The following is a 15,507-nucleotide window of genomic DNA, read 5'->3' on the forward strand; positions in this document are numbered from 1 at the left end:
AAGTAGCTCATCCTAGCTGCTCTCAGGAATTTATAACTGATCCAATGATGGGAGTGATGGCCTGGTGAGCACCATGTGGATGAAGGCACAAAAGATCTGCTACTGCTCCCCCTGTTGAGTTAGCGAAGGAGAACACAGTTGGGATAGATCTGTGTAGCAGGTGAATTCCTTCCATTTTCTGTATATAGGTCTGTCTCTTACTGTGTATCTTATTTACTAATTCATTCTTTCTTTTTTCTGAGACGGAGTCTTACTCTGTTGCCCAGGCTGGAGTGCAGTGGGGCGATCTCAGCTTACTGCAACCTCCGCCTCCCAGTTCAAGTGATTCTCCTGCCTCAGCCTCCTGAGTAGCTGGGATTATAGGCACGTGCCACCACATCCAGCTAATTTTTGTATTTTCAGTAGAGACGGGTTTCACCATGTTAGTCAGACTGTTCTCAAACTCCTGACCTTTTTATCTGCTTGCCTCGGCCTCCCAAAGTGCTGGGATTACAGGCGTAAGCCACCACGCCCGGCCTCTTATTTACTACTTTTTATTTCATTGAATTGTCCTCATAAATACAAAAATGCATTACATAGAACCAGGCATTTTTATTTCTAGAAAAAAATTTAAGTGCCTTCTATCTTCCCACAGTCACATCAACAACTGTGAGGCTCTCACAGGAGGAGGAAGCTTGTTTTTCACATCTTACTCTGTAGTATAGTTAAGGTCAAAACCTGTCCCAGTATGAAACATTCAAAGATTGAAGCAAGGGAGTGTATCTGGGTAAATTGAACTTGTTTTGAGGGGTGCCGTACACATCTAAACGCTTAGAAAAAGAAAATGTTATGAAGAATAAGAATAAATCATTGGAAAGAAATTGGGTCTTAAAATCTTAGAGATGAAGAGAGTCAGACAGGAAGGGTAGAGGCAAGTCAGAGGGCGCCGGCTTCCTGAAACACGCAGGATTCTGCTTCTAAGTAGTGATGACAGCTGCATTTGGAAGGGTTTATAAGAGCAGTTGAAGAAAGTCCTTGAAGATATGACTTGGAAGTTTGCATCTGACCCAAGAAGCATCACCCATCTAGGGTCCTGCACTTTTATGATTAGAGAGTAGAGAGCTACTCTGCATGTTTGTCCCTCATCCTGATTTGTTGAGTGCCTTTACTGCAAATGAAATCTCAGCCTATGATTCACTTTGCTTTATTCTTTGCTATGTCTTCTCTCAAACAGGCTGTTGACTGTATTTGTGCTCATTTAGACACACTGTTAAAGCTTCCACAAACATGCCAACAGTTACTAGGACAGTTAGATAAGTATGTATTTGGCAAAATGTCTGAATAAGCTTCTAGGGCAGTCTTCTACAATAGTTGGAACTAAGTACTCAGGCACCTAGGAGAATATTACGTGGGCTTTATTGAGATGTGTGCCAAATTGTGTAGGCTGTGACTAAGTGCCTTTTAAAAAAATTATCTGGCTATAAGATGGCCAAGTCTTCAAATAACAAGTATCAAATTTCAGAAAATTTCTTAAAATTGCTATATACTGATTGAAGCAGTATTATACTGGAAAGATATAATTTACTGACTTTTCACAAGTTTATTTCATTGCTTTTAATTAGTTCCTGCTACAGATCTTGAACCTGGTACTCTCAGAACTGAAGCTCCAAAAACCATGGGTAATGAGAATGTGTGTCCTTCAAATAGTGCTTTTCCTGCTTATTGTCATACTACTGTAGTCAGTTTCTTCTTCATCATGAGACCGTCCTGTCATTCTTTGTCATCATTCCATTATAGTCTTTATCTTGAAATTATGCTAGGCTCTGTGTCACATTATCCGTTGAATTTGAGAGAACTGTGCATGAACTAATATCAGGACATCAAACTGCTTTTAACCTTTCAATGTGTCATGTGATCATGTGCATTTGTTTAAACAGCATTGACCATTTTAAGCTGCATTTCAAACACGAATCTCTATCCCTTATTTATGCTGCTTATTCCTCATCAATTGTAGGGAAGCACAGTGTTTCTTTGCTCATATTATTTTTCATTATATTAGATCTGTGTAATATTGATTTTTTTGTTTCAAGGAATGATGTTTTTAGTAAATTGTCAAATTGTAAAATGTACCTAAGTCTTGAAAGTTTTAATGAGAGGCTTCCATAATAGGATAGACTGACTCTTTATTCAACTCTATTAAGATTTAACGGTTTCTTAACTTTTACTGAATCAAGGAATGCTTTGAGATTTTGATGAGCACAGTTTATTAATTACATGGTGTTCTTTATGCTTTCATACATATGAACTCTTTATTGTACCCATAGTTATTTAGACAGTAGATAACAAGACATTTATCCCGACTTCTACAGAAGTGCAAGTAGACTGTAGACTGATAAATGCCTTTTTCAGTACAGTTAGAAAAGCATATATTATGCAAATGTGTAAAAAGCTTGTCCAACAATCTTCCACTAATGTGTAGCAAGAATCAGATAATCAAACATCTAGGAGAATGTTTTGTTGACCACATAGTGATATTAATCTGAGTGCAATGCTATCTTGCAAGTCTGTCTTATGAGACTAATGGGTACCTGACCATGGTTTGGCCAAATCTGCAAAAAACAAGTCGTACTTTTCTCTCAGTTCTGAAACTTAAAAAGTGATGTGTGAAGTTAATATTCAAGTTAAATCTCTTTGCTTTATTATTTTTGTCTAGTTGTTACTACAGTCATTGAACCTGACACTTTTAGAACCAAGGTTCCAGAAACAACATTAGGTAATGATATTCTGTGTTCCTGAATAATTTTTTCTGCTTATTTTCAAATCCATTCCATCATTATCATAATCACATTATCATCAGCTTTGTAGGACTGTCTTGTCATCTTCTGCTATCCTTCAACTTTATATTGTCCTTCAACTTTATATTGGAGTATTAGTGATCCTTAGAAGTTACTTATTATTTTCAAAAGCTATGCATGGACTTAGTTCAGAGTCTACCATGTAATCTTATTTGAATTTGTGTCGTGTACTTTTGTCTAAACAGCATTCATGTCATTCATGTCTAAAGCTAAATTTTAAACACAGTTGCTGGTGGCTATATCTTATGTAAACTGACTAAACTCTAACAGTTCTTATGATATCATGGATTCTTTGGCATACTCAAAAGATTTAGTGTGAGCCTAAGACTCTATCATCCAGAGTTTGGCTCTAGTGTTTTTGAAGTTAAAGATGTATGAGTCTCTTCACTTTTCAACTTGATTTTATACGTAAGTTTTCTCTCTCAAGTATCTTCGGTGATTAAAAAAATTAACAAAATAGAAAATATTTTAATCTTAAAAGACATATGACTTAAATCTCAAGGAAATATGACATACCTTTAAAAACCTAAAGTTTTGTCTCCAAAGCCACCTGCACTAGAGTAATCCAAAGTTTCTTCCTTCAGCTCCTAAAACACAACGGACACGTCGTCCCCGTCCCAGACCCAAAACTACATCAAGTCCTGAAGTACCTCAGAACAAATCGGGTAAATGTGTGAATCCTTGGTTTAAGTAGCCAAGGAACCTGAACCCTGGCAGGCTATCCCAATAAAGTCCTAAAGAAATGCTTATGATGGGAAGTAACAGTCATCATGTTTTCTAAGAATCAAATTATGTGACATGGGTAGCAGCTGCTGCTTGTATAGAGCTGTCCAGGAGAACATGGCTTGGGGACACTTGTGTGCCTGATCTCCTAAATGACTTGGTTTGGATGACGTTCTTGGTCCCTCTTTAAAGATGTGTTTACAGCGAGATTAGCAAACTCATGGGTATTTATTGCTATATCTGCATTGAAACGTGATCCATTTGTTATAGACATGATTACATAAACAGGCATTTTTTTCAACTTCCAAGAAAGGCAACAAGTTGCTTTCATATATATTTCTCTATATATTTTCATATCTGTTGCCTAAACAAATTTCCAAAGCCAGACATCCATACTAGTTAGAAAACAAAATACCTAGGAAAACCTCATGTGGATAATATCAAGATATGTAGCAGAGTTCAAAAGTTGTAACTACCTTCTGTGATGAATTGTTCTAGCTAGTGTGGCCAAATCTTCCAAAAGCAACTATATGCTTCCTATCAATTCAAAAGTTTTAAAAAATTGTGTATCATTTGAAACCCATGTTTTAAAATAAAAATTGAGGATTTTTTTTAAAATGTCTTTAAGCTTTCTTGTATTCATGTTGTTGCTTTTGGTTAGTTTCTGTTACAGGCTTTGAACCTGTTGTTCATAGTACTGATGCTCCAGGAACAACATTTGGTAATGATTTTTGTGACTTGCATTAAATGCTTTTTATTGCTGTTTAAAAACCCACTTGAGCAGTGTCATGACCAGAGTTGCTTCTGCTTCCTAAGACACTGTTATTCCATTCTACACTTCATTTTAAAATGGTCAGCAGTTTTAATTCAAGTGTTACCTGTTGTTTTTCGCAGATGTCCCTGGACCCAGTGAAGGACAGCTGTCCATCATGAAACTCTCTTTAAAATTGCACCATATGATTCAGTGTTAAATCTGAGGTCCAAATTGGTATTTAGTATTTATAGATCTAAATATCCTTCCATTTGGTATTTAGATCTATAAAGCAACAATTAAGTACCATGAACTCCCTTTGAGTAACTTAGTTTCTATAAAACCTGTGTCTTAGTCTCATTATTTTCTTCCTATTTTAAGGAATAAGGTGTCCCTATTACATTAAAATAGCTTTTCCCTGAAAGTTCCTGGCTCCTCAATCATTGATAAGCTTGACCACTGTTCTTCGCCACAGCTTAGTAATGGCTTTTAATCTTTGCTAAGTAGGAATCCCTCTGAATATCTATGCATGTTCAATATTTATTCCTTTAATCACTTCATATGTGATTTTGGTCTCTAAAGGAACGCTTAGTGATGATCACAAACAAAGTAATTTTTTTTTAATTTAGGAAATAAGAAAATCTAACATGTTTTAGAAAACATAAATCTACATACAATGCTTTCAATGATTTCTAGACCTACAAACACTATAGCAACCTAAGATCATCATCTTCTAGTTTCAAAAACATAAAGGAGGATGAATAGAGGTTATTCCATCCCTCAGACCTTAAACTCCCTAAACCCTCTCAGTTGAAATAACGAAAATCTATGGCTTAGGTTTTAGGAGGTTTAAGGAGTCTTAGCCCATTGCACTTGAATCACAGGTATGACAATAAGCTTGAATATCTTCCCATTTCTGTGCCTTCTGAGAGAAAAGGCACTTATAGTAGTCAACAGCTTGACAATTACAGGGCTTATTATTAGATTCATAGCTGAGGGAGATCTATCCAGTGGCTAAATTCATCGTGTGCCCTACATAAAGACTCTATCTTACAAAGGATCGATCTTATACAGTTCTTATTCCATTTCATTCATCTCTTTCTCAATGGTGCTGCTACTTTTGCTTAAGAAAACAATCATTTCCTCATTCTTTGTGTACCCAACACCATATTAACAGTTGAGTGGGGTGGAATAAGGAGCAGAGGTAGAAACCGACAGAAAGGATACATTTTACCTCTTAAAGTACAAAGTAATTGTGAAGAAACCATAAGGTTTTCTTAGATACAGTTTTCTAGATATAGAGCAATTTCCTCCTACTAATTGTTTAATTGAGTAGTAAAAACAAAATATTTACAGGAGTCAAGGAATGATGTGGGCTGATGACAGAGAATAGTTGGACTTTGAAATAATTATAGGATTTGGATTAGAGGGTGGAAGGGTTGGAACAGCACAAATAAAACAAGTATCAGTACTTGTTAAGGGTGGCTAAGGGGATGGTGAAACTAAAATATAGAACAAAATGCTCCTAGATGATATTCAACGTTTTCTTAATGTTACTATCATGAAATCAGCTATAGGCAGCTCTTAGCTCTTGCGGGAACTGAGATTCAGATACAATAGTCCGTGAGAACTTAATTTTCCAAGTAGGCTCATGCTTTTTCAGAAGGACATTTTGAATCAGGAGTCAGCAATTTTTTTTTTTCTGTGAAAAGTTAAACAATAACTATTTTAGAGTTTGTGGGCCATTCAGTTTCCGTTACAGCTACTCAATTCTGCTGTTTTAGCTTGAAGGCAACCAAAGCTGATACATAAATATGCTCTGAACAATTTTAGTTCATTCTATGGCTGTGTTCCACAAAACTTTATTTGAATTTCATACCATGTTCACGTGTCATGAAATATCATTTTTCATTTTTTCCCATTGCTTAAAAAAATGTGAGAACCATTATTGGCCCACTGGCTAGACTTGGAAGGGCTATAGTTTGCTGACCTCTGCTTTAAATAGGGCACATTCTGTATGGCTCTCCATAACCTCATGATTTTCAGGGTCTGTGTATTTTAGTTCACTGCTACCTCTGTCTGAAACCTATGAAATAAATAACTCAAAATTACTCTTACAATTGAGACCCTCTTCTTTCAGCTCCAACTGAACTGCAAACTCTTATTTTGAAACCAGTGACATCACCAAGCCTAGAAATGACAGAAAGTCAACCTGGTAAATAGATTGTTTTATCTGTCTGGGTATGCTGTGTGCTTTAAGAGGCATACTGTAATTCTCTAAGTTATATTTCCAAAGATAAAAAATGAAAAAGGAATACACATTAATAACTGTAAATATTGCACAATGCTCTTTTTTGTGATTTCATGTTGTTAAATTAGTAATACATTAATATTACTACTTGAATGTATAAAAATACTTTTCATTGCATTTGTATCATTCTAGAAAATAATCACATATCCGACTAATTTGATTATTTATCCTCATTTTTTCAACAGTTACAAGTTTGTGGCTCTCTTTAATAGTAAATTAAATTTGTGCTAAAAGAACACTAGTTCAATTGTGACCATCAAGGAAGGAGAAATTTCTCACTTCAGTAAAATTAATAAAATTTCCTCATAAACAATGTGAATCCTTTAAAACATACTGCCCTTCAAGCTTGTAAATAGGCCAGGCATAGTGGCTCACACCTGTAATCCCAACACTTTGGTAGGCCAAGGCTGGTGGGTTGCTTGAGCTCAGAATTTTATGACCAGCCTTGGCAACATGGCAAAACCCCAACTCTACAAAAAATACAAAAATTAGCTGGGCATAGTGGTGTACGCCTGTAGTCCCAGCTACTTAGGAGGCTGAAGTAGGAGGATCGCTTGAGCCCAGGGGGTCGAGACTGCAGTGAGCCATGTTCATGCCACCCTACTCCATCTGGTTGACAAAGTCAGATCCTGTCTGGGGGAAAAAAAATGGATGCAAATTTTAAAAATCTGTATTAGCAATGTTGTTGCTACTTCCTGACATTTATTTTAAAACACTGGATCCTATATTTTTCTACCATAGGACTGTAATTTCTTTCCATCTCTTTTGAATATCTTTTAATTAGATAAAGGACATTTTGGTACTCATGTTGAATGTACAAAGTAGGTTGTTAATGGTAACCTACAGTAGTTATAATGTTGTGAATTCAGTTCAGTTATGAGAGCTTCCCTTAGTGTTAATAATATTGTTATCCTAACAGTTAACATTGAACACTTACTGGATGCAAAACACTTTTGTAAATACTTACAACCTATCCTTTATCAATTGTACCATTTTCTGTTTTTTACTAGTTTCTGATGTTCTGGAATCGGTTACATTTAGTACTGAGTCACCAAAGGAGACCATAGGTAAAAATGTTCCCCAATGGGAAGTCAAGCATATGTGCTTTTCCATCTCATTGCAAAGTCATCTCTGGATGTCCTCACGCTTTGTGACATTTCATAGCCACCTGCTCCTCACAGCTTGTCTGTGCTCATCCAATGGGTCTTGAATGTCATTGTATACAGCACATTGTGTTCACATCTGCTGTATTGCTATGCAAGTTTCATAATTTCCTTATTCTCAAAATGAAAATTTTAACATTTTCTGTTTGCTCTTTCAATATGAATATGTACAACCTATTTTTCATTTTCATATCACTTTTAGGATTCATCCCGTGCTTTTGCTCTCCAAGTACTCATTCTATGTGTGTTTCTAATTGGAATTCTTATACGAAAAAAAAGAAAGTGGAATTATCTTCTTTGTTCCAGGTAGAATTGCTGTTGACTCTGCCATACGTTATGTATGGGGTGTGCGTGTTTCCCACATAGCATACTGCCTTCATTTCCTGCTTTCATTTCTGCTATCCTAAATTGTGGTCATCTTCATAATCTACCTAAATGTTAATTATTCTCAAGAATGTATCTGCTTAAGATAGCTCAATTCTATTTTTAAATTAAATGCAGGTTTCTATTACAGCGTGCTTTGGGTTGCCCACAACTAACCAGCCATTCCCATTTCTTCCCTAGCACCAGCCAAAACAGACTATGTTTATCCCACTGCCAAAGCACCACTCTGGCCAGAGGAGCCAAAGACTGAAGGTAGCGAAGGTTTTAATGCTTTGATTCATTTATTTCACACATTTTAAATTAACATCAGTTACATCCATGGAATATGAAAGTTCAAGCTGTGGTACTTGATTCACAGTTAAACAGATTTGAAGAGCTACAGCTTCCAACATTCTTGAATTCTTAAAGTGATAATTGACTCTCTCTGAATACAGAAATAAATTCGTCTTTCTCTGCTGAAGTCTAAAGATTGAGGCATAATAACATTTGAAACCCAGTTAATGACAATTAAAACATAAATATTAATTGGAGGATTAGCATTATAGAATAGGATTTTTCTCCTAATTCTTTTTTCCTATCTAAATCCATTGTCCTGTCTGTAAAATTATGATGCAAATTATTAATAAAATTTGATATTCAAAAAAATACTTTACTATAGCTTAATATCTTACAGTTTCTAAAATTTTTCTCCTTTGTTTTGGTACAGTTGTGGAAACTATTACATATGTGTCTGAACCACCTGAGACCACACTAGGTAATAACCTCGTTAGCCCAACCCTATGTGCTCTCTGTCCTCATTGCCACCATCGCCTGAGAGCCTCCGGGTCTCTCTCATTGTGAATTCATGTTACACCGTCACTCTTCGCCATGGCAGTTACTTTTCTTTCAAGGTGCTCCTATCCATAACCATTGTCCAAAAATGTCCTTCCTCCCATTCAGTTGTGTAACAAGACTTTGCTTTTTTTCTCTTCATAAGTCAGCAGAACTGTTGAATCTAAAATATTTTTTTCCTAACTGTACATCCTGCCAGCTTGGCATTGTGTTGAATGTTTCAGATAATGCTTTTTTGGCGCGATGATCCATTTATACTTTCTGACCTAGCAACATACTTTCCATTAACACTTATCCCATCACAGTTATTTACATATGTGGTTTTCTTCTCCATTCTTTCAGTGAAATTCAGTGCTGCTTAAATGACTCATACTATAATATTTTTAAAATTCCTTTTTCCCTTCATGATTCCTATTGAATATATCTTTCTAGCATTGTTGAGGAGGTAGAGTTCTAATGTGAAATGAGAATTTTAGAAGTACTTTGTAAGCTTCATCTGCAACCATTTTTTTTTTAACCAAATGCATTATGAAGGAGTAGGAATGCTGTTTTGCTGCAGACTTGCAATTTTCTTTATTTTAAAAAAATTTATTTGTTACCATCCTGCCTGTTATCTGTACTCAAGGTCTGTCAAGTGCTATAGTAACCCACGTACTTTCCTTCAATTACCATAGAAACGTCGCCTCTGCCTTCTCAGTCTATAACCCTACCCAGCCCAGATGAGCCTCAGACTGAACCCGGTAAATACATTATTTTGTATGTCATATGTGAGGTGAGTGTTTGCAGAATGTCAGTATGGTCACCTCAAGGCATCAGAGGCCCTGACTTTATCATTCTGCCCACAGACTTTGATGGGTAATCCTACCTGTCTGATGTCCCGCTATCATTGATAATTACTCAAATGGCAGTGTTGTTCTTTAGGATATGGTTGAAAAACACTCTCAGCTACTCTGCAAGTGTTTAATTCAGGGAATAGGAATGCTTCTGGGAAGAACATTTATATTCTGTTCTATTTTAAAATATATATATTCTGATTTTAATTCTAATTCATCTCAACTAGTTTTACAAGTTCTATGATCATGTAAAAAGTATTTTAAGCTTTCTGATTTGCTTTTGACATTAAAAGAAACCTCCAGAAACAGGTTTGACTGTGCAATTCACATGAAAGGGGATGTACTGGCCAGTCACCTTGTAGTTATTCAGATACCTTTCTTCTTTCCACTCCTTTCTGCAGTGCTTTGGCCATTTCACTGCATACAAATAAAAACATCAAAACAATTACTTTGGCTTATCATAAAGCTTTACATAGTAGTGGAGTTTGAAATGAATGAAAAATAATCAACATGAATAACTAAATATGCCTCTTATTTTAAAAAATCCTCTCAATAGCTATAGGTTTCAATGTAATAAAAGGTTATCAATAAGCCCAAACTTCTGTTTTGATTGGCATTAAATTATTTTTATATGACTGTTTCCAAGGGAGATGTGGATTTTCAGTTTACTTATTGTCTGCTGAATATCCTACTAGAGGTTGCCTATAAACCCCACAGTTTTTTAACAAAAAGAAATCTACATTGACTAAAATAATGAAATCAGTCAGTTATACCTAACTTTTCCAAATTTTGTTCTTAATAACTATAATAATATTATTGGAATGTCTCATTGCAAATACTGCTATTAGTGATTCTTATCTCATTCTGTATCATTTTTCATGGAATTGCTTTATGACATGCCTAACCTTCAGATGGTCTTTCTTATCCTCTGGGGAAAGTAAGTGGCATATCAGTTAGAACCTTAGCAAGTAGGGTAGTTGAGAATCAGAAAATCACAAACTGTGAGAAACTCCAGAATGACAGAATTTTAAAATTGGAAGGGTTCTTTAAAACTGTGTAACTTTTGATGAAGAACCTGAGACCGTAGACCCAGTGATTAGCAAAGGGAGCTCTAAAACCCCCAGGTTCCAGGCTTCTAAACCAGGTCATCTCCAACATATATCAGTATTCATCTCTCTACAGGCAAGAAGATTCCACTGAAACCATTGTATACCTTGTATTTTTTCATGTAGTATCAGGAAGAAGATTCTGCAGACTCCTTCAGAAACTTCTCATGTCAAATAACTCTTATTTTCAGCAAATTTTTCTTAAGGTGTCTGAAACTACCTGACGTTGACCATGTTTCTTCTTACCTTTCTTTATCCCAGACACATTTTAGTTCAACCAGATGAGGTGTCTCCACAAGCTGCAACCTTGCATCTGATAATTCCTTTCCTTCAGCAAGATAGATTTTTCATTTTTTTTTTTTTTTTTTTGGTGAAGAAAAAATTGGTTTTTACACTGATTGTCCTAGAATTTCTTTAGGATTTGCTCAGCAAAGGAATAACTCTCCATCGAAAATATCCTTGGTGTGCAATTTCTCTTCCCTCTCTTCCCCTATATAAGCAATAAAACTGTTTTGTTTAGTAAGATTAATTTTTCCATTAGCACTTGCTATTAAAATACATTATATATTTGAGCTATAACATGTTAACTTTGTTTTTTATTTAGAAAACATGTATTTGCATTTAAAATAGTACAACTAAATATTCTGATAAAATTATATGAACTTATAATAAGGATGAATTCTTGTTATTGTGAATTTATTTTCAAACTATTTAAAAGGTATTTGATGTCAATATTTCTGAAATCCCAAGTTTCATTTTGCCAGCTGAACATCTTAGATATCATTTAATGTGACTTTTTGTTTTGTTTTCTGTTATATAAAAAAGTTACCTTCCTATACTTTGCAGATCTTTAGGAGCCTTAATTGTTGGCTATTTAGGTCTTCAGTCACTCAGTAAACATCTCTGAGCTTCTAGAGGCTTAGGTACTGTCATTCTTGAAGGGCTCAAAATTTCCGAACCTATATCCTTTCTTTTAGCTCCCAAGCAGACACCACGTGCTCCTCCTAAGCCAAAAACATCACCACGCCCAAGAATCCCACAAACACAACCAGGTAAATATGTATTTTACATTTTAGCTTGAAAAGTTTGAGGTTAGTGGGGTTATTCTAGCAAATTGTTAATTAAGAGTTATGATAGCAGATTGTCTTTAATACTTGTAAAACAAGTCTTCCTCTGTAACCTAATAAATATTTAAATTTCTTTTTGGACTTACTAAAAAAGTACATCATTGGAAGAGCTTATTCCACAAAGCTTTCCTTAATGTTGTGTTATTGAAGATGAGATGGACATGAATGGCATTGCTTAAGAAAGAGTAGCCTGCCTACTTCCTTTTCCTTCCCCAGCCTAAGACTACACTCCTATCCCTTCCGCTATTCCTGTATGTGCTTCCTTCTGCCAATCATCTAATTTGAAATTTTCCTCAATACACGGCCTGACTACAACAAATGTCTGAGGTACACCCACCCAGGACACTGGGAAAGGAACCTTCGCGACCACTAATCTAGTCTGGGGAAAGGGAAATGTTTAGCACCATCACATTATGCTTGATCCAGGTAGTGATTCTGGATTCCCACCACAAATATTTCACTCATACCTCAGAATCTCTGTCATGAGGTACTGTCATTCTTGTTTTGCTACAGGGGAAAAGAAAACCCCTGTAGTTTTAGGTGTGGTCTCTAATATCAATTGAGGGAAATTTTACCTATCATTAAATTTTTTCTATGATTTTAAATCTGCCTCATTTAGCATAATTTTAAATATGTTCTAATTACTAAAACTTAGCTATGAAAATAATTTATTCTGATAATAAATATATGAAGGTACCAAGGCAACATTCCCCCAAATAATATGAAATTTGAAATAATAATAATACATTTGAAACATTAACATACTAAAAGTCTGAGAAAATTATGATTAGTGAATAATAATGAATAGGAATAAAAACATCAAAGTTTTAAGAATATACCAAGTTATTAAATAAACCGAGTATATTAAATTTGTTATTATAATAGGAAACTAAAATCTAACTTTAAAAATAGCAGACAAAATTATATGAGAAGAAGCGCTCAGTTTTGGATTTGAATATAAAGCATAGAACAAAAGTAGAAAACAAATGGGGAGAAGAAACCATGAAAACTTGAATGTTGAACTATAAAAGATGAAAAATACTAAAAATTAAGACAGGCATGAATCATGGTCAGTAAAAAATTTTTAAGGTAAAGAAGATATGAAGTAATAGGAAAAATTTATTTGCAATTTTATCTTTTTGAGCTGTACTTTGTACTTATTAAAATGCAGTATAGTAAATCAGGAGCTTGCTCTAATTTTCCATTATTATACTATATTCTAAGTTTCAAATTTATTTCTACTTAGACTTTTAGCCAACCTTTCTTGACAAGACAGGCTCTTCAGAATAGATAGATTCACATCCTCAGTGAGTTCCGCTCTCTAACTCTGAAACCATGGAGTGGCTGCCAGACTGTAATGAGAGAGCCTTCTGATGTCCCGATTGAAGCAACTTCCAGTCCATCAGCATCTCTTGTGGAAAGTAGCTGCAAACCAGATACTTCTGGCTTTGTCAGTGCTACTTAATGTAAGGGAACAATTTGGAAAACTGGTCATGAAAAACAAAATGCATTCTACTTATTCTTTTTAAAAGTGGGTAGAATTGGGACCTCCTCATCCCACAAGAATATGACTCTTATGTAATAGTTTCCAGCAATATCCTGGATTTTTATAGTCTTTCAAGGAGGTGTGTATATGTACACATATGTATCACAAAATGTTTTAAAGACAAATAGTCAAATCCTAATACTTCTTCCCTTACCCTTGACTAGTTTCTGCAAATTTCAAAAAGTCATTTGGACAGGAGAATGTCCTGTTTATATGCATGATAGCAATACAAACTATTATTGTTGGGCTGTAATATCATCTAACAATAGTATTTACAACTTAAGGCGCAACAGATTTTGTTCACCACCTTTCACAGAATAAGATTCTGTAATTTGGGCATGTAACCTTTATTGTTAGTTTTACTGAAAGTGTGTTTATAAATTGGCAATGCTTAAATCTATATTTGACATTCAAAATCTAAAATCTGAAAGAAAGCATAAGGAATGTTTTATAAGTCAAAGTTTGATTTCTTAGATCCCAGTGTTTATAGGTAATAGCAATATTATTAATTGTATACCTAGAATTTCTTATAACCATCAAAATTATGGGTGCTCCTAGATTTCACATGGGCAAACAAAGTGAAAATCAGAATATACTCAGATTCTTCAAAACCAAATTTGTGAAGCTCCTTGAAAAGTGGAAAAAAAATTTATAGTAGTATAATTTTCACATCATTTTGACATTTCACATTGGATTCTTATAACCATATCTTGAGTTAAGGCAGGTTTATTGTTTCACCTTAAAAAATGAGAAGCAAGTTAAAATCTGACCTGCAGAACTGGGATACAGAGAGCCCAAGTGTTTAGACCTATTGATAATGTTTGATCCTCAGCATTTGGTTCAAGTCCTGACTCTGGTACTTAATAACCATAACCTCAAGCAGATAATGTCACACACCCAAAGCTCTGTTTCCTCAGCTTTAAAGAGTAGCTCGTAATTCCTTCCTCCCAACATTATGGTGAGACTCAAAGGGTGTAAACCTTATAAAGGCATTTTTGAAATCATAGAATACACTATAATTGTTAGACTTATTTTCCTGGTGTCTATTACATTAGTACCTTATTATTCCCAAGGAACAGTTGTGGAAATCTGATTTTAGTTGTCAACAAATTCATTTGAAGGTTTCTCTGGGGCCAGAGAAATGCAGGGCGGGTAAGATGTGAACCAACCCATTCCATTGCATTGTCCACTTACCACTGTGCTGTTGCCCGAGAGGACTTCAAGCATATCCACGCTCCACAGGATTCCACCCTGACCTCACCATCTTTACCTACTTTGTGTTTAAGGAAAGACATGAAAATGGGTTAAAGGAGAAGTCAAGCAAACATATCCAGTAAAGAAAAGCTCTCACATTCATTCCATTGTCGTCTCCTCTGAAATAAAGATTTCTAAAAAGTCGTCATCTCACTCTGACATTTTGTAATTTGAAATTTTGCAGTTTCTCAGATTTCACTATTATATAATTATCTGGAATTCTAACTAACCTATCTCTAGAGCTTAAGGTTAGGTCTTCTGACTCTTTCGTCTGTCTTCTCTTTAATGCTTTGTTTTATCAGTGTTCAGGCTACACCTTGGCATGTCTTATGTGTTAAGCATGACTGGAAGATGCTGAAACCAAATGACTTACAATATGGGTTCTCTCTTTCAGTTCCTAAGGTGCCCCAGCGTGTTACTGCAAAACCAAAAACGTCACCAAGTCCAGAAGTGTCATACACCACACCTGGTAAATGCTTTATTTCATGTTTAAGCCAAATGCATTCTACTGTCCCACTCTGCTTCAGTGAAACATGAGATTTGGTGGAAGTGAGGTCAATATTTCACTTATGTTTAAATCTCATGTTGTATCATATGTGGTATGATAATTTCAGAAGTTTCATAAGAGTGCCCACTGGTTCATC

The 15,507-nt window shown here is 35.2% G+C and overlaps 1 protein-coding gene across 8 annotated transcripts in view; it reads left to right on the plus strand.

Moving 5' to 3' along the window:
* ABI3BP (ABI family member 3 binding protein) overlaps positions 1-15,507 on the plus strand; it is a 248,619-nt gene that overhangs the window by 176,561 nt on the left and 56,551 nt on the right. For 4 of the 8 annotated variants that reach the window (XM_032150299.2, XM_058437575.1, XM_058437576.1 and 1 more), the window contains 11 exons: positions 1,602-1,658; positions 2,693-2,752; positions 3,419-3,499; positions 4,219-4,278; positions 6,449-6,523; positions 7,630-7,686; positions 8,347-8,418; positions 8,873-8,920; positions 9,672-9,737; positions 11,914-11,988; positions 15,258-15,332. In XM_032150299.2, the coding sequence (XP_032006190.1) occupies positions 1,602-1,658; positions 2,693-2,752; positions 3,419-3,499; positions 4,219-4,278; positions 6,449-6,523; positions 7,630-7,686; positions 8,347-8,418; positions 8,873-8,920; positions 9,672-9,737; positions 11,914-11,988; positions 15,258-15,332 (726 nt within the window). Of the gene's footprint in view, positions 1-1,601; positions 1,659-2,692; positions 2,753-3,418; positions 3,529-4,218; positions 4,279-6,448; positions 6,524-7,629; positions 7,687-8,346; positions 8,419-8,872; positions 8,921-9,671; positions 9,738-11,913; positions 11,989-15,257; positions 15,333-15,507 lie in introns of those variants that run through there. The other 4 variants (XM_058437574.1, XM_058437578.1, XM_058437579.1 and 1 more) reach the window with 2 other exon arrangements.

The sequence above is a fragment of the Hylobates moloch genome, unplaced genomic scaffold (assembly GCF_009828535.3).
Source record: "Hylobates moloch isolate HMO894 unplaced genomic scaffold, HMol_V3 SCAFFOLD_4, whole genome shotgun sequence".
In the NCBI taxonomy this organism is placed as follows: domain Eukaryota; kingdom Metazoa; phylum Chordata; class Mammalia; order Primates; family Hylobatidae; genus Hylobates; species Hylobates moloch.